This window comes from Vombatus ursinus, unplaced genomic scaffold (genome assembly GCF_900497805.2).
Source record: "Vombatus ursinus unplaced genomic scaffold, bare-nosed wombat genome assembly UNPS02003292.1, whole genome shotgun sequence".
Lineage (NCBI taxonomy): Eukaryota > Metazoa > Chordata > Mammalia > Diprotodontia > Vombatidae > Vombatus > Vombatus ursinus.
Window position 1 is genome coordinate 2,317,474 of NW_020943070.1, and position 26,970 is coordinate 2,344,443.

At 49.5% G+C, this 26,970-nt stretch overlaps 1 protein-coding gene across 1 annotated transcript in view; it reads right to left on the reverse strand.

Annotated features, from left to right (window-relative positions):
* CACNA1I (calcium voltage-gated channel subunit alpha1 I) overlaps positions 1-26,660 on the reverse strand; it is a 220,582-nt gene extending 193,922 nt beyond the window's left edge. Inside the window, 1 exon segment of the mRNA XM_027871198.1 lies at positions 26,401-26,660. Within this exon segment, the coding sequence (XP_027726999.1) occupies positions 26,401-26,660 (260 nt within the window).
* Between the last annotated feature and the right edge of the window lie 310 nt (positions 26,661-26,970).

A 26,970-nucleotide genomic window follows, 5' to 3' on the forward strand; every position in this document is an offset into this window, starting at 1 on the left:
GCTGGGAGGGGCCTGAGAACCTAGAACATCAGAGCTGGGAGGGGCCTTAGAACAGGAAATGTCCGAGCTGGGGGGAAGGGGGGAGCCTTAGAACAGAGTGTGTCCCTCTGCTTGATAATCTAGCATCCTGAGACAAAGTCTCAGATGTTTCATCCTAGTTACAGGTCTGGGCTCAGAAACTCATCACTCTCCGGTCACTACCTCAGACTACTCCATGGGGGTCTCTACTGGGGTCACCCTGGGAGAAACCTCGGACCATGAAGCAGGAAACCAAGTTCTAGCCATGGTGTGGCCATTAACTTGCTAAATGACTATGGCTAGGTCATTTCCTCTCCCTTGGTTTCAGTTCATCTTTAAAATGGGGGCGGGGAAATAGGCTAGTACAAGGTACAGTGGAAAGAGCCTTTGGAGTATAAGGACCTGGATTCAAATCCTGCCTCTGCTACTTACTAACTATATATCCTTGTGCAAGGCACTTAAAGGTCCCTGAGTCTCAGTTTCCGCACCTGTAAAAGTGAGGAGATTGGCTTTGGAGGCTTCTTCGAGCATTAAACATCTAAAAGTTCTTCTGTGAACCAGTAGACAAGCAGGTGCCAGCTCCTTCCCTCTGCCCTGGGGCCCAGGTAGGGGCAGCTTGCCCTCCCTGCTCCTGTCAGGAATCTCACTACCCTGCCCCCGGAGGACCCTCGAAACATTCACACATTCTTTGTTTCAGAACCATCTCTCACCTCCAGCCCTCCTCTCTATTCCCACTGCCCCTCTTGTTCCAGAATCTCATTACCACCTGTCTGGCCTCCTGCCTCCCTGTCCCCGGGTCTGTCCCTCCTTCTGCTGCCAGACTCCCCATCCTTTGCTTAACTCTGCTCATGTTAGCCCCCTGCTGTTACCTGACACGGTCTCCTTACTGCCTGCTGAGAAAAGCTTACGTTCCCTTTGCCTGGGATTCAAGGTCAGTCACTGAGCACCTATTACGTGCCTACTACATGCCAGAGCCTGAGCTAAGTGATGGGGGCACGAAGGCAAAAAATGAAACCAAACCAATCCTTGCACGATCTGGCCCCGGCCCACCTTTCCTCCTCCTTTTACCCCTCACCCCTCCGAGTCCCCCAAAATGACCACAAAGGAACAGGGGATGTGGGAAGGCGGGCAGACTGAAGAGCTGCTGGCAGAGCAGGGGAATTGGTCCAGGCATTCTAGAGAGTCATGTGGAACCATACTTTTAAAAATTCACTAAAATGTGCATCCCCTCTGACCCGGTGATATCACAACTTGGCCTGTCCTCCCAGGGAGATCTTAGAGAGGGAAGGGGCCCATATATACGCCGGTATTTATAGCAGCACTTTTCAGACTAGCAAAACCTAGAAACCAAGGGGGGGGGTACCCACCTACCAGCAACTGGCTAACAAACTCTTAATATAATAGTATTAGGACAAACAAAAATGAAGAAGTGGACGGCTTGAGAGAAACCAGGGAAAACTTCTATGAACTGATGCAGAGTGAAAGGAGTAGAACCAGGAAAATAATTTCTATAATGACAACACCGTAAAGACAAGCAGCTTTGAAAGACCTGATGAACCTAACGGTCAACCCTAATTCCAGGGGACCAACGATGAGGGTGCCACACACCTCCTGAGAAAGGGAGTGAAGAATATTTCCGGACTTGCCAACGTCCTACACGAAGTACTTAGGTGGAAACAATCATAGAACAATCTAGGTCAGGAGAGAAGCACGTGAGATAGACGAAGCGTATTTGCTGAGTGAGTGTGAGAATATTCTGAGGCCCGGCCTTCATGTGCTGTCAGACAGAGCCCCCGCCATCCCAAGAGCCCGACCAGAGGATGTGACCAGAAGGGAGGATTCACATTAGGGCCTGATGGGAAGTCACAGGATGACAGAGTCTTTGGCAGAGCTGAGAGGGAGCCCAGAAGCCACAGAGACCTGCCCTTTATTGAACAGACAGGGAAACTGAGTCCCGAGAAGATGAAGTGACCAGCCTAGAGTCACCTTTAGATACTGCGGTAAATGACTCCCCATTCTGTGATCACTGATGAGTAAGATGACAAAAACAGTTAGCAGGCCACACGCCCGGAGTCATTCCCTTCCTCCCTCTGGGCTTCCAGCTCCCCTCCTTAAAATGAGAATGACTTCTTACAGCTCTAACATTCGATGTTAAAGCTCCTCTTCAGCTTGAGACAAGCAAAAGAATCTGTTAGAGAGGCAGCAAGGGGCAAGGGAAAGGGCCTGGGCCCCGTGTGACCTCGGGTAAGTCACCCCTCATCTCTGAGCCTCAGTTTCCCCATCTGTAAAGTGCGGAAAATAAAATCTGCACTATCTACCTCTAGCTACATAAATGTCAGCTAGTGTTATGCTTGAAGGTCTTTGGAGCTCTGACAGCCCACATTCTTAGCTCCATCCCAGATCTGACATTCCCTGCTCTCGGGTCCCTTCCCAGTTCTCCCATTCTCTAGGCCCTCCTAGGCCCAACTTTTTCTGATTCTATGATCTATTCTAACGATGCCCTGTTAGACCTAAGGGGCTGTGAGGACCCCGGGGGCTCTGCGGATCAATGCCGGGACTTCTGGAATCCTTGGAACTCCATCCATTCCCCAAATTCTACGTCTCCTTCCTCTGCCCTCTACACAGCCAGGAGACAAGAGTAAATGCCAGCCTCCTTGTGACTGATCCTGGGATTTAGGACAGAGTTCTATTCCTTCAAAGTGTCTCCATGACGCCCAGAGAGAGAGGGAATGGGAACAGCAGGGCCTCATCCCAGGACTCAAGGCTGAGGAGATAATGCGGAATACAAGCAGGTGACCCCTCGCTGGGAGAGGGGGGCTGCTCGAGAAGGATTCTGAGGCACCGGCAGGAGTCAGTGACCGCCAGACAAGCTTTGGCAGGGAGGGCAGCGACGCACCCTCGGACCTCCCCCACTCCCACCATGCAGCTGCCTCTTTCCCCACAAACATTTCCCTGACGGCGGCCACTTTCCTCCCAGGCCCCCTGGCATCTTGCCCTGGTCGTTCCCAACCTGGGCAGCCTCTGCCAGCCTCACCCCAGGGCTGCTGGGCATCTCTGCCACATCACTGCTCGGCCCTGCAATGGCCAAGCGTGTGCCCTCCAAGGCCAGCAGGCCTCCCAGGAGCCCCTTGAGACACCTGTGTGGCCAGTGTGGCTGAGACACTGCAGATGGGCTAAGAGAGCCGGCTCTACTGCTCCCTGCTCATGTGACTTTGGGCACAGCATTACTCCCCTTGGGGCCTCAGTCTTCCCATCTATAAAATGGGGAGTTTATATTAGAGGACATCCTAGAGCTCTGCAAACTCAAATGTTCTGTGAATCTAGAAGGAGAAGACGGAGAGTGGAGGCCGAAACTATGGTCAACAAGAAACCACTTGTTTCCTGCCTCTGTCTCAGTCTGAGAATGTCAGAGATGGGAGGGCCTCTGAACAGGGGATGTCAGGACTGGGAGGAGCCTTAGAATACGGGATGTCAGAGCAAGAAGGAATCTGAGAACAGGGGATGTCAGGGTTGGGAGAGGCCTGAGAACAGGGGATGTCAGAGCTGGGAGGAGTCTTAGAACAGGGGATGTCAGAGCAGGGAGGGGTCTTAGAACAGGGAATGTCAGAGTTGAGAGGGACCCTAGACACTACTAAGCCCAGTCACTCTGTTTTACAGAGGGGAGACTGAGGCAGGACAAGAAGTGAGCTGGCCAAGGTCACCCAGAAAGTGCAGTGGCAGCGTCCAGCCGGAAGCAGAGCCTGCTGCCTCCGGCTGGGGGTGGGGGGAGGCCCTTTCCGACATTGTTCCGCCATCTAAACCCCATCTGATGTAGATGCTTCTGGTGATTGTTTTCACAGCCAATTAGCTTTTCTACTTAGGCTTCCTGGACTCAGATAATACTGCTGCTGGCTTGCATTCCATACACAGGCACAGAGGCCTGAAGGGTGGGCCGCAGTGGCAGCTGCCAGCGGGGGGCGGGGACACGGCTGTGGACAGAGCCCACGCCCAGATAACCCAGGCTTGTCCTCTTCATGCACAGCCCTGGACAGGTCACATTCAGCCTTCCTCCAAATGGGACTCTCGCCCTGCTGAGGACAAGAAAGAAAACCAAAGACCCCCGTCCCTGTCATCGTTTAACCCACCTCTGCTAAGGAGCAGAAAGGTCCAGGTTCGAGGTCAAGGCAAGAGACCTGGGCTCTCTTCCCACCACTGCTACGGCGTGGCCCAGGCCAAGTCACTTCTTATGTCTGGGCCTCAGTCGCCTATGTGCTCAATGGGAAAGTTAGACAAGATGCCTGGGGTCTCTCCCAACGGCCTCTCTGAGGCAGAGCTGGATTAAGGGAAAAAACAGCTAGATTTAGACATATGGACGTGAAGTGGCCCCAGAGGCTGTTTTTAGCGTTTTGTGCTGACTTTTTTATAGTTATTGTCTCCTACTGTACAACCACATATCTCAGTGCTATCACTGTGCCTGCTCCTGGCAGCTCCTTCCTTCCGATCTAAGATGAGCCCAGAACTTACAATGTCAAATTTGTTAATAATGTGTCAAAAGTAAGAGTGAAGAGGCTCTGAGTGAGGGCTTCTTTGAGAGGCAAGACATTCCATACTGGGAGGGGCCTTAGAACAGATTGTCAGAGCTGGGAGGGGCCTCAGAACAGGGAATGTCAGAGCTGGGAAGGGCCTTAGAACAGGGAATATCAGAGCTGGGAGGGGCCTTAGAACAGGGAGTGTCAGAGCTGGGAGGGGTCTTAGAACAGGCTTAGCCTCAGAAGGCTGCTGGGAGGAACTTACTTTTAAAATGATGTAAAATATAGCCCTAGGAAGTCGTTGACAACATCTAAGCCCCATATACATTAAATTATTTATAGTGCTACTTTTTGTGATAGCAAAGAACTAGAAGCAAAGTAAATTCCCAATGACTAGGGAATGCCTGAACAAATGTGACCCATGAATGTAATGGAATATTATTGTGTCGTAGGAACCAATGAATGTGATATATGCAAAAAAGCACAGAAGGATTTCTAGAAACTCATGCCAAGTCAGCCGAACTAGGAAAACAGTGGACATCAGACTACAACCATGTAAATGAAAAAAAACAAGACCCACAAAACAAGTGAAAATGGACGTTGCTAAATTATAAATGATAAACTTGATCCCAAAGGAAAAAGACATGATGCCAAACTGTAGGAATGGGTGCTGGCTTCATGTCCAGTCTGTCAATCTGCTCTGGACTCTGTTCTCCTATTGTCCAGCCCTGGCACGAACCCCAAAGGCCAGCCCCTGGCTGCCCCTGGCTTACACTTCTGCCCCCTCTGGGTCCTGGGGGTCTGGACCTCACCCATTCCCTCTGTTCTGACTTCTGACCTGGGCACTCAAGGTGCCAGTACAGTTTGACATTTCTTAGTAACTCTTAGTAATTTAGTGACATCTCCCCAGCCATCAGCTGCTCCCTGTCCTGAATTCTCCCCACAACTCCTACAGTAAGCCTTCCCTAATATCTAAGGGGAAAAGAGAATTAATTAAAACAAACCAATAAATCAACCATGGGCAACATGGTACACAGCATTCCATACCCTTAGTCCCCTACCTCTCCAAAAAAACAGAATGTCCCTGTCCTCTAGACGCAGGTTTCCCGGGGGAGGAGGACAGAGTTCCTTAAATCTCTACTGAAAGAGAGTGTGGTGAACTGAAAAGAGGCCCAGCCTTGGACTGGATCCCAGGCCTGCTGCTTACTTGCTGTCACTCCCATCTCTGGGTCTCATTTTCCTCCTCTGTGAAATGGGGAGGTGAGACTCAGTGGTCTCTCTGGTCCCTCTTTTCCTGTAAGAAAATACAGTTGGGGCAGGAAGTCTCCCCCATACATTGTGTCTATTGGTATCGCCTCGCTCTCTAGTTATTCTGCAGGTTTTTATGTGGTTGTCCCCACCATTAGGATATCTGCTCTTTGGGAGAAGGGATTATTTCATTCTTGGTTCTTGCATCCCCAGGCCGGTGTCTCACACACAGTAGGGGCTTAATAACTGCTTGTTGATGGCTTGGTTGGCCAGGCAGAAGGGGAAGGTGGAGTCCCACTTGTCAGGGAGATTGCTGGGAGGATTCCCTTTCAGATCATGGTGGGAGGCCTTGGAGGTTCCTTCCAGCTGTTCCATGTTGTGATTCTAAGGTGGGGGCTCTTTACGCCAGGAAGAAGAAGGCTGGGAAGTCTCTAAAATTGGGAAGGGGACAGATGGGCGGGAGGCAGCCTTGCTCCCCAAACCTTGGCTCTCTGGACCTCAGAAGCTCCCCAAGAGGCTGGAAAGGGATGGACTGGGGGCAGGGCAGGCCCTGTCCTTCCTGCATAGGAGGGCAGATATGTGGTGCTCTAAGAGGTGAGGCCAAGAGACATCACCCCTGGCCATAGAAAGGGACCATTAAGATAAGCTCCTACGGGAAAACAAGGCAATGACGGAAGTCCCAGAGGTGTACAGCCCATCCCTAGCCTTGGTCCTAAAGCTTTATTGTTGCCTGTTGCTTTCACATCCAAGTTATTTCTGGACAGACCTCCTTCTCTGGCATCCATCCCCATCCCTAAAGTCAGCCCTCCCTTGTTTCAAAGGGAAAAATAATCAAAACCATCAACGAATTAACCACATCTGATACAGCATTCCAAACCCATGGTCCCCCTCTCCAATAAAAGGACATTCCTATGCGTTAGGGCTTCATGGAGGAGAATAAGAAAACCTTCCCGTCACCCAGCTCTCAGTGCCGAAGGAAGAGTCGACTCTGAACTGGTAAACTACGAAGCCAAACCCAAGGCCACTGGTGCCGCCCAGCACCATCCACAGTCCCCCTCCTTCCTGGCCTCCTGGCCAGTGGTTCAAGTTACTCATTCCCTAAGATCAGTGCTGCAGAAACCCCAGAATCACAGGAGTGTGAGCTGGAAGGACCTTAGAAAGCATCTAGTCTATGCTCTTCATTTTACAGATGGGGAAACTGAGGCCCAGAGAGGGGAGGGATGGGATTTATCCTAAGGTAATGCAAGCCTGCAACCAGCAGAGACAGGATCCCAAATCAGGTCTTGTGACTATAAATCTGGTGGTCCTTTAGCCCTGCCACTACGCTGCCCCTCCAGCTACTGGTCAGCTGGCCTGCAGGTTATTAACACTTAAGCATTGGGGGAGTGAAGAGTGCCGGGGAGACTGGAGCTCAGGCTCCCCCTGAAACCCCCCTTAGGCTTCTGGGAACTGCAGCTTTGGGGAGGGCAGGGGAGGGGGCCATCCTTCCTGGAAGGGCATTGGAAAGGCCTCCCAGCCCACCGGGCAGAGCGCCAGAAGGCCACCATTAGCTCTGCATTTCTTTCAATTGGGAAGACTTGGCTTTATGAAAATAGAAGTGACATCTCTGGAACGGGTCACATTCTAAGTCTGAAAGTGACAGCTGGTATTTGCAAGGGGCTTTGGGAACTGCCAGGACCAGCAAAGACCCAAGGTCAGTTCTGCCACAGAATTACTTTGTGCACGGCCTGGGACACACCGTCCTCCTTCTGGGCCGGGTCTCCATCTCTGAACAATGAGAGAGACACACTAGATGAGCTCCAAGCTCCCTCCCAGTCAGAATTCCCTGTTCTAAGGCCCCTCCCAGCCCTGACACCCCCAGTTCTGAGGCCCCTCCCAGCCCTGACCTTCCCTGTTCTGAGGCCCCTCCCAGCCCTGACCTTCCCTGTTCTAAGGCCCCTCCAGCTCTGACCTTCCCTGTTCTAAGGCCCCTCCAGCTCTGACCTTCACTGTTCTAAGGCCCCTCCCAGCCCTGACACCCCCAGTTCTGAGGCCCCTCCCAGCCCTGACCTTCCCTGTTCTGAGGCCCCTCCCAGCTCTGACCTTCCCTATTCTAAGGCCCCTCCCAGCCCTGACATTCCCTGTTCTAAGGCCCCTCCCAGCCCTGACATCCCCTGTTCTAAGGCCCTCCCAGCTCTGACCTTCCCTGTTCTAACGCCCTCCCAGCTCTGACACCCCCTGTTCTAAGGCCCCTCCCAGCTCTCATCTTCTGTGATCCTATCATGGGTTCTGGTGCTCACCTGCTCCTTCGCTTCTGCTCAGGGGTAGAGCAGTGAGCTGTTTGTTAGAGGCTCTTTTGGCCTTCTTTCACTAGAGGAATTTAAAGTCATTAAGCTGAAGCCACTTGCTCAGAGCCACTGACCTCATTCATGAGACAACTGGGCCTCAGGCTGCCCGCTCCTACCATCACCCCTGCCTCGGTTGGTGATCCTGGCTTTGTCCAGCACCCAGGGAAGCATCTCTGCCTCTCTGCCCAAAGGGAAGGATGGGGAGGGGAAAGTGGTTTCTCCCACCCTCAGTGCCAGCTCCAGCCCAGTCTCCCTCAGGGAACAGTCAAGCCTATGGCCATAGGCATGGAGTGGGCGCAGGGCTGGCCCTAAGCTGTGATGTCTTTTCTCTGAAGGAAAGGGCCCACTTGGCCTGAGATCCCCTAAGAGCACCCAAGCCCTGGGGACAACCAGACTGGGGAGCAATGTGAAAGGGAAATAAGCCCGGAGGAAGCCACTGGATCAGAGATTTAGAGCTGGATGTGACAGGCCTTAGGAGACATCAAGTCCAAGCCCATAATTTTATAAAGGACGCAAGTGAGCCCCAGAAAGGTAAAGTGATTTGGCCAGGGTCACACAGCCACCAAGCTACTAGGTGGTACAGTGGATAAATGTTGGGCTTTGAGTCAGGAGGACCCGAGTTCAAATGCAGCCTCAGACACTTACTAGCTGGGTGATGCTGGCCAGGCCACTTAACCCTGTTTGCCTCAGTTTTTCATCTGTAAAATGAGCTGGAGAAGGGGAATGACAAACCACTCCAGCGTCTTTGCCAAGAAAACCCCCAAATGGGGTCATGAAGAGTCAGACACAACTACTTGACGAAACAGTAACACAGCCATTAAGGGTTTGAGTCAGGATTCGAACTCAGATCTTCCCGATTCCAAGGACAACTTCTATCCACCACACTGTCTAGCGGCCCATGATCAGGGCTGGGCCTGCCTTGCTCTGCCTGCCCCTTGCGTCTTCACAAGCCAAGAACGGGGAGGGGGATGGATGCAGTGATGAAACCATTGAATAAGAGGCCAGAGATAGGGGTTCGCTCCCCATTAGACTGTAAGCTTCTTGAGGGCAGAGACTGTCTTTTGCCTCTTTTTGTATGCCCAGCCCTCAGCAGCACCTGAAACGCAGTAGGCTCTCAATCAGTGTTTACTGATTGGTAAGTAATTGCATAAAACCAATCTCTCAGAATCACCAAATCTCAGAAACAGCCCCAGGAGCCGGAAATGCTCAGGGTGCCCGACATGTGGCGTCAGAGGACCTGGGCGCTAATCTCAGAGTTACCGCTTCTCCCCCACTGGGGAATCACTGACCCTGGGAGGGTCCCTTCTCCAATATGGGCTTCAACATCCTCATTGATAAAGGCTGGGCTTGGACCAGATGGCTCTAAATCCAGGGTTCTTACCCATTTTTGCATCCTGGACCCTCTGGCAATCAGTCCGGTGAAGCCCATGGACCCCTCCCAGATTTAAGTTTTTAAATGCATAAAATAAATAGCATTACAAAGGAAACCAATTCTATTTTTTAAAACAGTTATCAAAATATTTTTAAAACAAGTTCCGAGGTACCAGGATAAGGACCGCTGCCCTAATAGATCCCGTTTAGCTCTAATCTAGGATGTTTAGAATTCAAAAATCTCAGCCTCTCACTGTAATAATTCTCATTCATATCATAGAGTTAGGATTTACAAAAGCATTTTCCTCACGGCAATCTGGACCATGCTCCCCACTTCACAGATGAAGAATTTTGAGTCAGAGACCCTGGCTTCAAATTCTGGTTTGAATTCAATGCAATAAACATTGATTAAGCACCTACTATGTGTCAGGCACAGTGCTAAGTGCTAAGGATACAAAAAGAGGCAAAAGACAGTCCCTGCCCTCAGGGGGCTCACAAGTAATGACGGTAATAACCGCGTGATCCTGGGTAAGTCACTTGAGGCCTTTCTGGGCTTGTTTCATCTGTAAAAGAGGAGATTGAACCACATGACCGCTGAGGCCTCTAGAGATATACATCTACGATCCCTAGAAAACTGAGGTTCTGAGAAATGCGGCCGATCAGGGCCAGAGCTGGGTCTGGATCGAGGGCTTTCCGACCCCAGGTTTGGGATTCTTTCCAATTTACGGTTGAATCTCCTACACCGTCAGACTCAGAGTGCCAGATCTCAGACACTCAGATCCTTGGAATCATGCAGAGAGAAGGGACTTCAGAAGCAACCTAGTCCATTACTTATTATGCACACACACACACACACGTGTGCATACTCACACTCACGTGCATGCACATGCTCACACATGTGCGCACACACACGTGCACTCGTACACATACATGCATCCACACTCACACTCTCACACACACACAGCCCAGAGACACTGGATGCAGGAAGCCCCTCCCAGGCACTCTCACGGCCTGTCCAGCGGTGAGCGGCTCTCTGCCTGCCAAGGCAGCTCACGCCATCATTACCTGGTAGACAGTCCTCTTTCTCTGCCTATTATGAGTCACCCTACTGCCACCCCCAGACTCTGAGCCCAGTGATGGGACCCACTGGGCTTCCCAATATGGGCTGGTTCCCACCAGATAGCATTCAGAGCCTCGGAGGGGTGGGGAACCGGGCTGCCTGTGGGCCTGCCAGCCATCTGGTGTTCCTATAAGACTGGGCGGTCCTGGGGGGGTGCCCAGTTCCACAGGATGCTCCAGCCCACAGGCCTTGTCACTGGAGGCCCTTGGCCAGGACTTCACTCACTGCCTCGTGGGGGTAGAGCTGAGAGACACCAAACTGGAATGGAAGCCAGGCCCTGGGATTAACTGGCAGAAATGGGGACAGCGTGGGCACTGGCCTCAGATGGAGCTCGGGAGAGGCAGGGTTGGGAGGAAGGCAACCATCAGAGGGATGCAGTCCCATGCCTTTGGGCCAAGCCTAAGCTGGCCTGGTCTCAGCACCTGAGCTGTGGGCTCAGCCATCCTGAAAATATCTGTCCTAGAGCAGAAAGCTGGAGGGGGGAGGGGGGAGGCTTAAAAATACCCTGCAATGAATTTCATTTAAAAAAAGCCAACCCCCCCTTTCCCATTTATTGTTGCCCTTGGTCTTCCCAAGACCTGACATTCCCATCTCCTACCAAATACAACCCAAGATCCTTGGGCTGCTGTTCAAGGCCTTCCAGAGAGTCACGAGACTGGAAAGGACCTCAAAGTCTACACACAACAATGCTGACGTGGATGATACTATCCTGGGTCCAACTGGGGCAGAGGACGGGGCATTCACTGAACGTCACTGCCCTGGCCAAAGCAGCCTCCCTGCCCCCCACCTGGAATGGCCCCCCCCCTTCCTGCCCTCTGAGGGGCTTCAGTCCATGAAAGCCTGTCCTGACTCCTCCCAGCACCACTGCTAATGACTGCCCATCTACTCTGCAGGAATCTGGTTTTTACCTGGCTCTACCTGCATCACTTCCCACAACAGAATGGAAACTCCTTGAGGTCAGCAACCATTTCATTTTCCTCTGTATCCCCAGGGCTGAGCACTGATGCCAGCATGCAGCAAGTGTGAATGAATGAATGAATGAATGAATGAACGAATGAACGACTAGCCATTCCTTTCTTCATGAAGACTGAGATCACATGACTTTTTTTGGCAATCACGTCACATCGTTGACTCACACTGAGTAGTCAGGCAGTCCACTCAGACCTCTCTGCTCCCTCTCACTCAGTCCCTATTTCTCTGTGGTTCCACCCTCACTCTGAGGCTACTCGTCATCCCATGTTCTACACCATGATCAACGAGTACCACTCAAAGTTCACCACGCACACTCTGGGTGGACAAGTTAATCAACAAATATTTATTAAGCACCTACTATGTGCCAGGCGCTGGGCTCTCTGTCTTTCCTCACTCCATTCCCTACTCCAAGAACTCCTCCCCACCTAAATCTCCAATTGCTGAAACCTTCCCCACCTTTCACAGTGCCAACTCCAATACTTCCTCCTCCAGGGAGCCTGCTCTGATTTCCGCACACCCTCCCGACAGCTTTCTCTACCCTCTGAGCTCCAAACAGGACTTGGTCCATACCCCTCTTTATGCCAATCATATCTCCCTGCCTCTTGGCACAATTATCTGCTTCCTTCTCCTTGAGGACTGTCGTTTTTCAATTGTTTCTCAGTTATATCCAACTTCTTGGCAGAGATACTACAGGGGTTTGCCATTTCCTTCTCCAGTTCATTTTACAGATGAAGAAACTCAAGGAAAGAGGGTGAAATGACTTGTCCAGGGTCACATAGCTAGTAAGTGTCTGAGCGCAGATTTGAACTCATGAAGATACAGGTCCTGCATCTATCCACTGCATCCTCTATCTGTCCCCCTCTTTGCTGATTCCAAAGAAGCATTTGACTTAGTTTAGCACAACCCATCCTTAGAGGCCCTCCTCCAGCTTGGAGCATGCCACACACACTTGCTAAAATCCTACAGGCTTCCTCAATGGGTCCATCCACAGGGATGGCTTTGTTCCATCATCCTCTGGGTCCTAATAGCATAAAACCACAGAACTTAAACCCAGAAGGGACCTAATAGGCCAGCATCTTATCCCTCATCTTACCAATGAGGAAACTAAGGTCTAGAAAGGGCCTTTCCCCAGGTCATGCAGGTAGAAAGAGACAGAGACAGGATTTGAACCCAGACCCAGTGCTCTTTGAACCACACCATGCTAGGTCAGAAGGCGTCACAGAGTGTCAGAAATGGAAAGGAGCTTAGGAGGCATCTAGTCTCACCTCCCTCATTTCTACAAATGAGAAAACTGAAACATGGAATTGTTTTCCCAAGGTCACATATGCTGGGATCTCAGATTTAGAGCTAGAACCAGAGAGATCATCTTGTTTCATCTTCTCATTTTTCAGATGAGGAAACTGAGGCCCAGGGAGCTGGCATGACATGTCTAAGGTCACCGAGGGAGGAAGCAGCACATTTGAACCTGTGTTCTCTAACTCCAGGGGCAACATTCATTGGAGGCTTTATGGAAGGACACCCCCCCCACCCCCGGCACTCCCCCTCCCCCTCCCCAGGACTCCCTGAACTTAGTAGGGGGGGTCCTCCTCCTTGGAGGTCTTCAAGCAGGCTCTGGGGATGCTGGAGCAGGAACCGCTTTCCAACATGGGTTGGATGAGATGAGCCCTGGGGTCTCTTCCAATCCAAAGTCTGTGACTTTGATTCTTAGACCCTTGCTCCTTGAAGGCAGAGAATGGGTCTTGCATCCAAGCACAGGTGGTGCTTAGCCAGCAATTTTCATTTGAACTCAAGCAAAATAAGTTGTGTATTATCAATCCTGAAATCACAGATGAGGAAACAGGTTCAAAGAAAGGAAGCAGTGTGAGATCATCACCCTGTGGGGATCCAAGAATGCCTGACTTGGATCAGAGGACTGTCCTTCAAATACTTGCGTCTTTGTGATCTTGGGCCTCAGTTTCCTCATCTGTAAAAGAGGATGGCCTCTGAAGTCACTTCCAGAAAAAAGGACCACAGAAGGAGTAGAGAACCCATGGGGATTAACCAGGATGAGAAGGAGGAGGGACTCATCACTACAGGGGCCCCTCCTCCACCAGGAAGGATGAGAGATTTTTGTTTCTGGCACAATGGTCTGTTAGGTGAGATTTTGAGGAAGGTCATTGATAAGCCAGAAAGTATCTGGAGGACAACACCTGGGAGGTACCTAAATCTTCCTGACTCTTGAGTCAGCTGTGGCTAGCACCAGAAGTAGATTCATGCATGTCCAGGCTGTCTGATTCGGCATGTGCCCGAATGATGCCAACTCGAGGATAATTGTCTGTTATACTGCCATGGAGGACCTTGGGCAAAAAGCAGCATTAAAGAGATACCCCAAGGAGGGGTGAAGAGAAAGGTCCAGTGGGGGTGGAGAAGGACAGTAACAGAGAAATGGAAAGGGAGAAGGAGGAAAAGAAAGTGGTCGGAGAAGGCAGGAGAGAGAAAATGAGGGAGGGAGAGGAGGAGAGGAGAAAGAGAATGGAAACCCCTTGAAGGCAGGGACTGGTTGGTGCCTTTTTATTTCCCCAACACTTAGCACAATTCTGGAACCTCAGAGATGCTGTGAGCTCAATCAGTTTCAGACTACCACAATAAAGTGAATATCATAATAAAACCAGTCACAAAAATTTTTTCCCAGTACAAATAAAAGTTACATTTATACTGTGCTGTAGTCATTAAACATACAATGGTATTATATCTAAAAAAAGTTACATGCCTTAATTTAAAAATACTTTATTGTTAAAAAATGCTAACCATCATCTGAGTCTTCAGCAAGTCATAATCTTTTTGGGGTGGAGGGTCTTGCCTCGATGTCGAGGGCTGCTGACTGATCAGGGCGGCAGTTGCTGAAGGCTGGGGTGGTTGTAGCAATTTCTTACAATAAGACAACGATGAAGGCTGCCCCATCGATCGACTCTTCCTTTCATGAAAGATTTCTCTGTAGTATGCGATGCTGTTTGATAGTAGTTTATCCAGAGTAGGATTTCTTTTAAAATTAGAATCAATCCTCTCATACCCTGCCACTGCTTTCTCAATAGGTTTATGTAATATTCTTCAACATTGTTGCATCGCAGGGAATAGGGCGGCCCAAGGACAGGGAGAGAGAAGGAAGGGGGCAAGGTTGGTGGAGCAGTCAGAGCACACACACCATTTATCAATTAACTTCGTCATCTTACATGGGCACAGTTGAAACCCCAAAACAATTACAATAGTAATAGCAAAGATCACTGATCACAAATCACCATTCATATATACGTGTGTGTGTATATATGTGTGTGTGTGTGTATATATATATATGGATGGATGGATGTAATGAAAGTTTGAAATATTGCAAGAATTACCAAAATGTGATACACAGACATGACGTGAGCACACGCTGTTGGAAAAATGGTGCCAATAGACTGCTCCATGCAAGGTTGCCACAAACTTTCAATTTGTAAAAAAAAAAAAAAAAAAAAACACAGTATCTGTGAAATACAATGAGTAATGCCTGTAAATGTTCAGTGAGGCCGCTAGGGGGCACCACAGTGCACAAAGTACTGGGCCTAGAATCAGGAACACATGAGTTCAAATCCAGCCTCAGAGACTTCCCAGCCGTGTGATCCTGGGCCAGTCACTCAACATCTGTCTGCTTCACTTTCAACTGTAAAATGGGGAGAATAATAGCACCACATAATATCTCCCAGGGAGATTGTGGGGATCGAATGAGATGACATTTGTAAAGCATCTTACAAACATTTTGTTATTCATTTGTTTTCAGTTCTGGCTGACTCTTCATTGACCCCATTTGGGGTTTTCTTAACAAAAATCCTAGAGGGGTTTGCCATTTCCTTCTCCAGATCATTTTACAGATGAGAAACTGAAGCAAACAGAATTAAGTGACTTACCCGGGGTCACACAGCTAGGCAGTGCCTGAGGCCACATTTGAACTCAGGTCTTCCGGACTCCAGGCCTGGCACTCTATCCACTGTGCAAAGGCTTTATAAATGCTAGCTATTATTATCGTTACTACTATGAATAAATAGTTGTTGATTGAGAGAAAAGGAAAAGGAGGGAGAGGGAGGAAGAGAAAAGCAAAAAGGGAAAGACTGAGGCAGTGTAAAGGAGAGGGAAGAAGGAGAGGGAGAGAGGAAAGGGAAAGAGTAGAAGCACTTTGAGGGCAGAGAGTGATTTTCCTTTTTCTTTATTCATCTTAGCACAGTCCTTGGACACAGAGAAAGCACTTAGTTGATTTTATTGATTGATTATGGATGGGGAGAGGGAGCAGGAGGAAGGGGGGAGGAAGAGAGCAGGGAAAGAGGGAGACAGAGAGAAGAGGGAGTAGGGGGAGATGGGGAGGGTAGAGAACAAGGGAGTTTGAGTGGATTTCAACACAGCAGCGGCCTTGGAGTCAGAGGCCTCTGTCCCTTGGTGTGACCACAGGCAAGTCTGTATATTAAATAAGAGCCTCTGGCCTGCTGTGGTCCACCTATGGCCACCCCCCCTCCACCATGGGTGCTCTTGGGGAAGCGACTCTGGGGGCTCCAGTCTGCATTGTGGATATGCCGGGGCCAGTTTTCACCCACCACCCTTCTCTCCACTGCCCTTTGGAGCACTCGAAGTTTTGAGTCCTTAGAAATGGTGGGGCTCTATGATTCATAGGCACAGATCAGGGAGAAAATAGGATGAGAAACAAAACAAATCTCCCTGCCCATTCCTTGCAGCCTCTCAGGAAGTCAACAGAATGTGCTGAGAAAACGTGCTGGATTTGGAGGGGGAGATCGTGGGTTCAAAACCTGACTGCAGCAGCAGCTCGGTGGTGCAGTGGATAGAGCACTAGCCCTGGAGTCAGGAGAACTTGAGTTCAAATCCGGCCTCGGACACATAACACTTAACTAGCTATGTGACTCCAGGAAAGTCACAATTGCCTAAAAAAAAACAACCAAACAAAAAAAAAACCCCAGCTGACTGCATAAACTAGGGGAGGCACTCAGCCAACTCATGTGACTTCTCTAGCCCTCAGCTGCTGATGCTACAGGATGGGGCTGGACGAGGTGGTCTCTGAGGGACCTTCTAGCACCAAGGCTGTCATCCCAAAATACTTTGGCTATCTGGGGTTTTCTCAAGGGATGAACCCCTGTTTAGACAAAATAAGTGCTTGTATTTTCCCCCTGTTACAAGCTTTTACTCATGGAGCTCATGTCAGAATTGACAGGGCTCTTAAAACAGAGCACCAGAGCTGGGAGGGGCCTTAGAACAGGGAATGTCAGACCTGGGAAGGGCCTTAAAACAGGGGATGTCAGATCCAGCAATAGCACGTCTAGGGCTATATCCCAAAGAGATCATGCAAATGGGAAAAGGACCCACATGTACAAAAATATTCATAGCAGCTCTTCTTGTGGTGGCAAAGAATTGAAAATTGAGAGGATGTCCATCAATTGGGGAATGACTGAACAAGTTGTGGTATATGAATATAATGGAATACTATTGTGTTACAAGAAATGATGAACAGGCTGACTTCAGAAAAACCTGGAAAGACTTGTATGGACTGATGCTGAGTGAAGTGAGCAGAACCACGAGAACATTGCACACAATAACAGCCACGTTGTGTGATGACTAATATTGATAAACTTAACCTTTCCTGGCAATACAAAGATCTAAGACATCTCCAAAGGCCTCGTGAGGGAAAATGCTACCCACATCCAAAGAAAGAACTATGGAATTTGAATACAGATTGAAGCATACTATTTGCTATTCTTTTTTCTCTTCTTTTCTCTTTCCGGTGGTTCCTCCTATTGGTTCTAACTCTTACTTACAACATCACTAATGTGAAAATACGTTTAATAGGAATGTATATGTATAACCTATATCAGATTGTGCACTGTCTTGGGGTGGGTGGTGGGGAGGAAGGGGGAGAAAAAATTTAAACTCAAAAGCATATGGAAGTGATTGTTAATAAATCAAAATAAATTAATAAAAAAACAGGAGATGTCAGGGCTGGGAGGAACCTTAGACCAGGGGATGGCAGAGCTGGGAGAGGCCTTAGAACAAGGATATCAGGGCTGGGAGGGGCCTGAAAACAGGGAATGTCAGAGCTTGGAAGGGCTTTAGAAAAAGGAATGGCAGAGGTGGGAGGAACCTTAGAACAGGGGATGTCAGAGCTTGGAGGGTCCTTAGAATAGCAAATGACAAAGCTGAGAGTAACCTTGAAACATAAAAGGTTAGAACTGCAAGGGACATTAAAACTTAGAACATCAGAGCCAAAATGTTCCCAACCTCATCTAGTTTAACCCTCTCATTGTAAAGACCTTGACAGGGGATGTGATTTGCCCAAGGTCACCCAACAACTGGGTAGCCAGAGCAGACCATGACCCCAGCTCTCAGGCTCCCAGCACTAGCCAAGTTGTCCCCTCAAGGATTCACCCATCAGGTCTTGGAGGAGTTGCCTTCTCCCACCATCTGTGGTTAGGGTGAGGATGGACACTCTCTCGCATGACCAGTGGCTTCCTGGAGCAAAACCTCAAGTCTAGACCAGACGTGTTCCTGGGCTGCTTGAACGCACCCACCCCAGAGGAGGAGGAGGTGGGGCTGGACATTTGGGGAAGCCTTTGCAGATGCCCCACTCTGGCAGTTCTGGGCCATGAATCAGGAAGATGACTCAAAGAACAAAGTCCTGTCACTGGAAGGATGTACCAGGCAAAGGGAACTGAGGGAGAGCTGAAGCCTGAGTCAGAGCAGAGGGAACAGAGAATGTCAGAGCTGAGACAGATCTTAGAACAAAGAAGGTGAACCTAAAAATGTCAGAATTAGAAGGGACTTTAATATCTGGAAGGTCTGAGCTGGGAGGGAACCTTAAAACCTGAAACGTCAGAGCTGGGAATGTCAGAGTCAGAACGGGTCTTAGAACACGGCAAGTCAGAGCTAAAAGGAACTTTACACATCATTTAGTCTAACAACCTCATTTTACAAAAGAGGAAACTGAGTCTGAGAGACAGAAAGTGACTTCCCCAAGGTCACCCAGTCAGTCGGTGGCAGACCCAGTATTCCAATCCATTTGTACGGACTTTCAAGCTCTTTCTCTGATGACATAGCTAAGTTTAGCAATGCAGCTTTCCTTCCTGACAGGCGGGACCAGACATCGTGAGGACCCCAGGGCTCGCCCACCTGCCCTTGAAGGCCCTTCCCTATCTCACTCCAGCCTACTCATCCATCCCTCTACTGTGCATGAATTCTCCTCCCACACTCTACACACCAGCTAACCTATGGGACCCCCGGCTGGGCTTCTTCCAGCTCAACACTCCCCACATCACACAATCCATCCCCAAGTCCTGCTCTTGCCCCACTGCTGCCCCTGGAATCCTTATCTTCTCTCCTCCAAGAAGCCTCAGGCCTTGAACCCCAGCCCTGCTCCTTTGCTAGCGCTCCCATGTCATTACTTCAGTTTGCTATCAAGGAGGCTATAGTATGCCAGGCACCGGGGATCTGAAGAGAAAGGAAACATTTCTATTTACTTCTCTGTGTATATGTTACACACACCCCCTTGTAGATTATAAGCTCCCTGAGGGCAGGAACAGCTTCATATTTTTTTTTCTTTGCCTCTCCATTATGACAGTGGATAGAGGGCCTGCCTCTGCCACGTATTGGCTGTGTGACCCTAGACAAATCACATCACTTCTCAGAGCTTAGGGCAGCTCTGTAATGCTATAAGCTACTGTGGAGGTGTTGGTCTGCATTGACAAAGGGAATGTCTTCATGGGGAATTCTCTGCATCATTGGCATCAAAGGCCTGGACACCAAAAAATCCCCAAGACCTAACTCGGTACCTTGTCCAGAGTTTTGGGGGGCAATTCCACAATAATTATTGAATTGGACTGAAGGGCAGACCGCCACTGCTGTGGATCCAGAGGAAGGAGCCCAGGACTTGGATTCAGATGATCTCCTCACTTCTGTAAGGCCCAGAGAAGGGATCGCTCTCCATCCCCTTCCTCTAACACCTTGTCCTGGCTCTCTCCTCTTCCCTTCCTGCAGTTCCCATGGCATCATGGGTCCTATTGCTCCCTCCAAGACATTAATGTACTCTCCGTGAGAGCAGGACCTTTGTCATTCTCTTTGCACAACTTGTGCAGGTCACAGGGCTCTGTACATAGCAGTTACTTAGAAGAGGAGGAGAGAAGTATACTGCATCAAGCAGATAGCATTTGTGCTGACCGCACTCCTCTCTCACCACCCTCTTCTTTTTAAAGATGGAGACAGGAAAAAGGAGGAAAAGAGGAAAGAGAAAAGGAAAGAGAAGAAGGAAAAGAGGAAAAAAAGGAAAGAGAAGAAAAAGCAAAAGAGAATAAGATGGACATAAAAATACAAATAAATGATTAAAACTGTGAGTGTAAACGGGGTGAACTCACCCAGAAAATGAAAGAGAATAGCAGAATAAATTAGAAAGCAGAATCTAATAGTACGTTGTTTGTGAAAACACATACGAAGATTCACATAGATTTCAAATAAAGGGATGAAATAAAATACATTATACTTCACCTGAACACATAGGAAATATATAATAAAATATCTGGTCACAGAAACACAGATTCTCAGAGCTGGAAGGTCAGACACGTCTACCCCATTACAACATAAGCTCCTTAAGGGCAAGGGGCTGTTTTGGCTTTCTTTTTTGTGTCCCCTGCACTTAGCACTGACTGGGACATAATAAATGCTTGATTAGAAAGGCATCTAGTCCAACCTATACCTGAGCATAAATCTTCTCTTATGACATCCCTACCTGGGTCCCACATTTTAGCAAGGGCATTAATGAGCTGGAGGGGGGGCGGGCGGTGTCCAGGGGAATCCAACCAGTGAAATCATGCTGTGGAAATATCAGTTGAAGGAGCTGGGGAAGAGAAGACTCAGGAAGGACATGAGGCCTGTTTTCAAGAATCTGAATGGCTGCCAAGTGGGAAATGGATGAGACTTGTGCATGGATCCAGAGGGCAGAGCCAACAGCAGTGAGGAAAATGGCAGAGAGGCAGAATGAGGCTTGGCACAAAGGCAAGTTTCTAAACAATAAGCACTGTCCCAAAGGGGGGTGGGCTGCCACTAGAGGCAGTGGATTCTTCCTCTCTGGAGGTCTTCAAGCAGAAGCTGAGCAAATGTTGGGGATTCTGTACAGGGGGTCCCCATTCAGCTACAGGTTGGAGTAGATGGCAGCTGCCAACTCTGAGATTCCAGAATTCCATGGCCATTCAACCTCTCGTTGGAGACTTCCAAAGGGGGGCGTTCACTACCTCAGTGTTGAACTGAATTGAGCCACTCCCTTTGAGGGCTCAGAATCTCTCTTTACTCACAGCCTCAAAGGCTCCAGACCCCAGGCTTGTGTCTGAAGTGCTGAGGTCTCTATTTAGTGACATTCCCACAAGTCATGCCCTTTCCACAGCCCCTTAAAACTTCAAACTTGGGGGATCTCCAATCTTGTAGCTGCCAAGAAGTCAGGGAAGCAAACGGCCTACTATTCTTGACTCTGATGTCTAGGGCCAGGGGAATGCTTTCCAGCCATCTGCAGGCCAGCCCACGAAAGAGATTATACACAAGTTCAGCCATTGTGCCCTGTTCTCCACCACCATCACTCCACCCAAACCTCCTTCTCCAAAAAATATAACACGTGGATTCTCTGTCCCACTCCTGATGTTTGCCCTCTAATAGCTGGTATGAGTCCTTCCACACTCTCTCTACTTAGCCTCAAGCCCTAGGAAGGATTCAGGACCTGGCAAATCTGATACTGAGTATAGCCTGGAACCTAGATGGGGTTCCAGATTCGGAAAGATAGGGACAAACAGGGTCCACCATGATGAGTGATGGAGACAATAGGAGAGATGGAGAATAACAGAGAAAGGGAAAGAAACACAAGCAAATGGAAAGGGAAGAAAACACCCACTAAAGGAAAGAGACAGATGGAGGTGGAAAGGGGTAAGGTGGACATGGAGAGAGATGGGAAGTGACAGGGACAGAAGGTGAGGCAGGCAAGGAGAGACAAAGACAGAGATAGAAGGATGATGGACAAAAGGTAGAAAGAAATAGAAAGATACAATGAGGGAGGGAGAGAAAAACAGACAATGAGAAAGAAAAAGAGGGAAATCGATAGAAAAAGACAGGTGGAAAGATGTCAGGGAGATGGAGAAGAAGACAGAAGTGAAGAGAGAAGACAGAAACACAGGGAGATGGATGGAAAGGGAGAAAGAGACAGACAGAGATGGATCAAGGAAGAGAAATGGAGACAGACAGATCTGGAGAGAAACTGATTAAAGATGAGGAAGAGAAGACAGAGGAGGCCTCTGGTTCCTGGCCATGGCCCAGTCCCTGTGGCTTCCAGGCACCTGATCAAAGAAACACTGTCCCTTGATATCAACTCCAGACCTACATATGTCCTGCTGCTGCTCCTTGCTAGCATCTGGCTTCCGTAGGGGAGAACTCGAGGGAAAATTCTGTTTGCCAGGCTTCTTCCCTGGACTCTTCTCCATCCTCCTTCCTCTGCAACTGTGCTCCCCTCCAACCCATCTCATCTTCATCCTCTGCCCCTCTGCTGGTCACCCTGGCTTCTACCTTTCGTCTCTCTCTCTCTCTCCCTCTCCCCCCTCCCCTCCAAGCTTGAGGAACCCAGGTGGGACTAATTGAGATCCCCAGAGATTCCAGGCACTGCTCAGGACCCCAGCCATAAAAGACTGAGTGACCCTGAAGACCTCCAAACCCTACCCATAGCCAGAATAGATGGATGTCCCTAAAGGAGGAAAACCTGCCCCCAAAGCAGGTGAAATCCAAAAACTCTCACAACTGGAACAGCTGTATGAGTCATCCCACCCAAGGACTTTAGATGCCCACTACCTCCAATTGATGGAAGACTCTTTATTATAGTTCTCTGCCCTGAGGTCCAAGGAATTAGTCTCTGGACAAACAAGTCTATGTGAAGAGAAACAAATACTTGAACAAGTGTACAAGACTAGAGGGCTACATTCTGAAAATGAGGAAGAATTTTGATTGGAGAGGATGATTAGGCCATCATTCTTTATTTTAAGGCCCCTCCTAATTCGGACATCCTCTGTTCTGAGGCCCCTCCCAGTTCTGACATTCCCTGTTCTAAGGCCCCTCCCAGCTCTGACCTTCCCTGTTCTGAGGTCCCTCCCAGACCTGATACTCCCTGTTCTAAGGCCCCTCCCAGCCCTGACCTTCTCTGTTCTAAAGTCCCTCCCAGCCCTGATACTCCCTGTTCTAAGCCCCCTTCAAGCCCTGACATCCCCTGTTCTAAGGACTCTCCTAGCTCTGACATTTCCTGTTCTAAGGCCCTTCCCAGCTCTGACCTTCCCTGTTCTAAGGCCCCTCCCAACCCTGACCTTCTCTGTTCTAAGGTCCCTCCCAGCCCTGATACTCCCTGTTCTAAGCCCCCTTCAAGCCCTGACATCCGCTGTTCTAAGGATTCTCCCAGCTCTGACATTTCCTGTTCTAAGGCCCTTCCCAGCTCTGACCTTCCCTGTTCTAAGGCCCCTCCCAGCCCTGACCTTCTCTGTTCTAAGGTCCCTCCCAGCCCTGATACTCCCTATTCTAAGCTCCCTTCAAGCCCTGACATCTCCTGTTCTAAGGACTCTCCCAGCTCTGACATTTCCTGTTCTAAGGCCCCTCCCAGCCCTGACCTTCCCTGTTCTAAGGTTCTTCCCAGCTCTGACATTTCATGGGCGATTTTGTGGGGTTTTTTTTTTATATACTTCAGTGACCATTTTATTGACCTTTTAATAGAAAACAGGACTTTATTTGCCAGGAAGGATGATGCCATTGCACTTCTGCTGGTACTAGCACATGGCTTCCTCTCTGCCAGCTCTGGGTTTGGCCCTCATGCTGCCTGTCCTGTGGGCTTGTCTGTGATGCTGAACCCAAGCCTCCCAGCCCCACGCAGACACCCAAGCCACAGACGTCGATGCTTTGGCTGTATTTAATCCCCGGACTGATCTGGTCTTGGAGCCCAGAGCCACGGATGTCTGAGAAGTTATTTTTCCTGACTGTACTCTCACTTCTTCAGCCTCTTCTTCTCCAGAATCTCTCCAGCTTTGGCTCCAGGGATCACAGAGTAAACTGGCATCTGCTCATTCCAAAAGATCCAACAGTATATTGGGGTTTGGCCTGGGAGCTGCTCCAATGCTCTGGCTGCCGGGGCAGCTAGGCCCCACTGTTCTCAACACAGATGTGGAGGCAGAGCTCTCAGAGGCTCAGTTCCCAAATGGGGTTTTGCTTTTCACCCTGATCTTGTGCCATGGTGGCAAACCAGAAGAAAGGACATTCCCTGTTCTAAGAGCCTTCCCAGCCCTGACATCCCTTGTTCTAAGAGCTCTGACATTCCCTGTTTTAAGGCCCCTCCCAGCCCTGACATCCCCTGTTCTAAGACCCCTTCCAGCCTTCACCTTCTCTGTTCTTTTTTTTGGGGGGGGGGGGTTAGGCAATTGGGGTTAAGTGACTTGCCCAGGGTCACACAGCTAGTAAGTGTCAAGTGTTTGGTCTGACATCAGATTTGAACTCAGGTCCTCCTGACTTCAGGGCCGGTGCTCTATCCACTGTGCCACCTAGCTGCCCCGACCTTCCCTGTTCTAAGAGCTCTCCCAGACCAATATTTCTGAAGGCACGAGTAATCAGATGAGCATCCCATGCAGCACAACAGTGAGGTGAAAGATCACTGAAATCTATGTCAGGAGGCCTGGGTTCAAATCCTCCGTCTGACTCTTGATCACTATGTATCATTTCACCACTTACGCAGTTGGCTGAATTGCTGTGGGGGAAGAGTTTTGTAAACATAATAGGGAGGGACACTGTTGGCCTCATACACAGGGGACCTTCATAAGGCAGCATCTCCCTGGCCACAGTTTCCCCAGGGCCCACATTTCCTGTTCTAAGGTGCCCGTACCAGACTGTGAGCTCCCTGAGGGCAGGACTTCTTTGACGTGGTGCCTGCCCTCATGGAGTTTACAGTCTACATGCAGTTCTAATATTCACAGATAAATAGGCTACAAGGTAGGGAGTGCTTGGGAGCTCCTCCTCAGCTTTCCTTCCCTCATCCCCCGTCATCATTGACTACAAACATTCTATCCCTGCCCAAATCCTCCTGGAGCCATTGTCTCCTTTCACTCTTTACCTTGGATTACATCTATCTATTGAAAGTGCTATATTTCCTCCCCTCTTCCACCCAGACAGTAAGCTCCTGGAGAGCAGGGATTGCGCATTGCTAGTGCCAAGCACAACCTTCCATATATAAGCAGCACTTAACAAGTGTGTGCTGAATGAATGTAGAATACATTGAGTGCCACATGTATCCACACACGTATTCATGTATGTAAACCCATGAGGATCAACATATACTTGTACAGGGTCCTCTAAGGTGGCCCTCGCTCCTCCCCAGGTTCATAAACTCATGTATCCACAGCAGTGAGGGACCCAGAGGTCCTCTAGTCCAACCGCCTCATCTTACAGACAGAAAACTGAGACCTACAGAGGTTAAATAATTTCCCTAAGGTCCTGCGATGGGATTGAAATGGGGCCAAATCAGGCTCTACCCTCGCTGGGTGCAGATTCTTACATTCTCATCAGGTCCCAGAGAGATCAATGCAGCCAACTCTCCAACATCCACCCTGGCAGGAGAACATAGCAACATGGCCTGGGTCTGACCAAAAAGCCAATCCGAATAATCCCCAAATCACTGCATCATGAAATAACCTCATCAACAGAATCAGGGAATCAAGGGAATCACAAATCATCAAGCTGAGAGAATTTTAGAAATCATTAAATCTGGGAATCAATAGAATCTGAAAAATCTCAAATCACTAGAATTTTAAAGCCACAAATCCTGGAATCAATGAAATATGAAAATCATCAAGTCAATAGAATTTTAAACTCACAAATCCTGGAATCAATGAAATATGAAAATCATCAAGTCAACAGAATTTTAAAGTCACAAATCCTGGAATCAATAGAATCTGAAAAACCATCAAATCACTAGAATTTTAAAGCCACACATCCTGGAATCAACAGAATCTGAAAATCATTCAATCAATTAAAATCACAAATACTGGAATCCATAGCATCCGAAAATCATGGAATCGGCAGAATTGCACAATGAATCACAGAATCAGCATTTTAAAGCTGACCATTTCCCCCGCAAGGCCCCATCAGCATCTCAAACTGAATACTTCCAAAACTGAACTCAGCATTTTCCTCCTCGCTCTCTCCCAACTTCTCTTTTTCCACAGAAGGTTCCTTGGTCTTCCCCGTTTCCCAGACTCTCAACTTTGGAGTCATCTCCGACTGTCTTTGAAGACCTCAATGACCATGTCAGTGTAGACAGCGCTCATCCCACATCACACCTGATGGGCTGCAGGCCCCTCAAACTCACCCCATCTCAGATGGAGTCTCCCCAGACTTCTTCCCTAACCATCTGTCTCTCACGGCGCCACCAAACCCCCCCCCCGACTCAGAATTTTGGAGTCATCTCTGACTCCTCCAGGATCCTTACCCACCTCATGACCTCAGTAGCCACACTGTATCATTCCAGGTTCCAAATTCTCTCTCCCCTTCATCCCTCCCTCTCCTCTCCAGCTGCCCCCACCTGCTCCAGACCCTTACTGTCTCCCACCTGTTCTACTGCTCCCTCTCATTGCCTCCTGGCTTCTGTGATGCTGCAGCCCAGGACAAGAAGACAAGAGCCAGGAGGCCAGACCACAAGAGAGCCCAGCTCCTACCTGTTTGGAGGAAGCCCGGGGTGGGTTGATGGGTCGGTGGTCAAGAGGGAAAGAGCCTCAAAGGATATGGATTACACACCATCTTGATGCACCAGTTTCGAGGGCTGGTGGTTTGCCGGAGACAAAAAAAGACCACGGGGGCCAGGTCCGGGTGCGGGATGTCAGGGTCAATGCTGGGGCCTGGCTCCTGGGCCGGTGAGGAGGGTGGTGTCCGTGGCTGGGGCTGCTGCTCCGTGACTCCAGACTCCGAGGCAAGATCCGGGGCTGAAGACACAGGGGGCAGGGGGCTAGGATTCCAGGCAGCAGCCGGCAGAACACACTCCGCCATGTCAGCACTGAACAGGGAGCCCTGGAGGAGACCAAGAAAGGGAAACGTATGAGAAGGATCCTGACCACTACTGTAGCCTCTTCAGAGCACCAAGGAACAGGAACCACACGCCCCCCCCCGCCCCAGGTAACCACCATCTCACAGCCCAGGCTGGACTGTTCACCCAGCTAATTAGCCAAACCCCTAATGGAAAATTCAAGAACCACAGAATGTAAGCACTAGGAGGACCCTTAGAATAGGGAATGTCAGAGCTGGGAGGGCCCTTAGAACAAGGTATGCCAGGGCTGGGAACAATCTCAGAACATAAGAA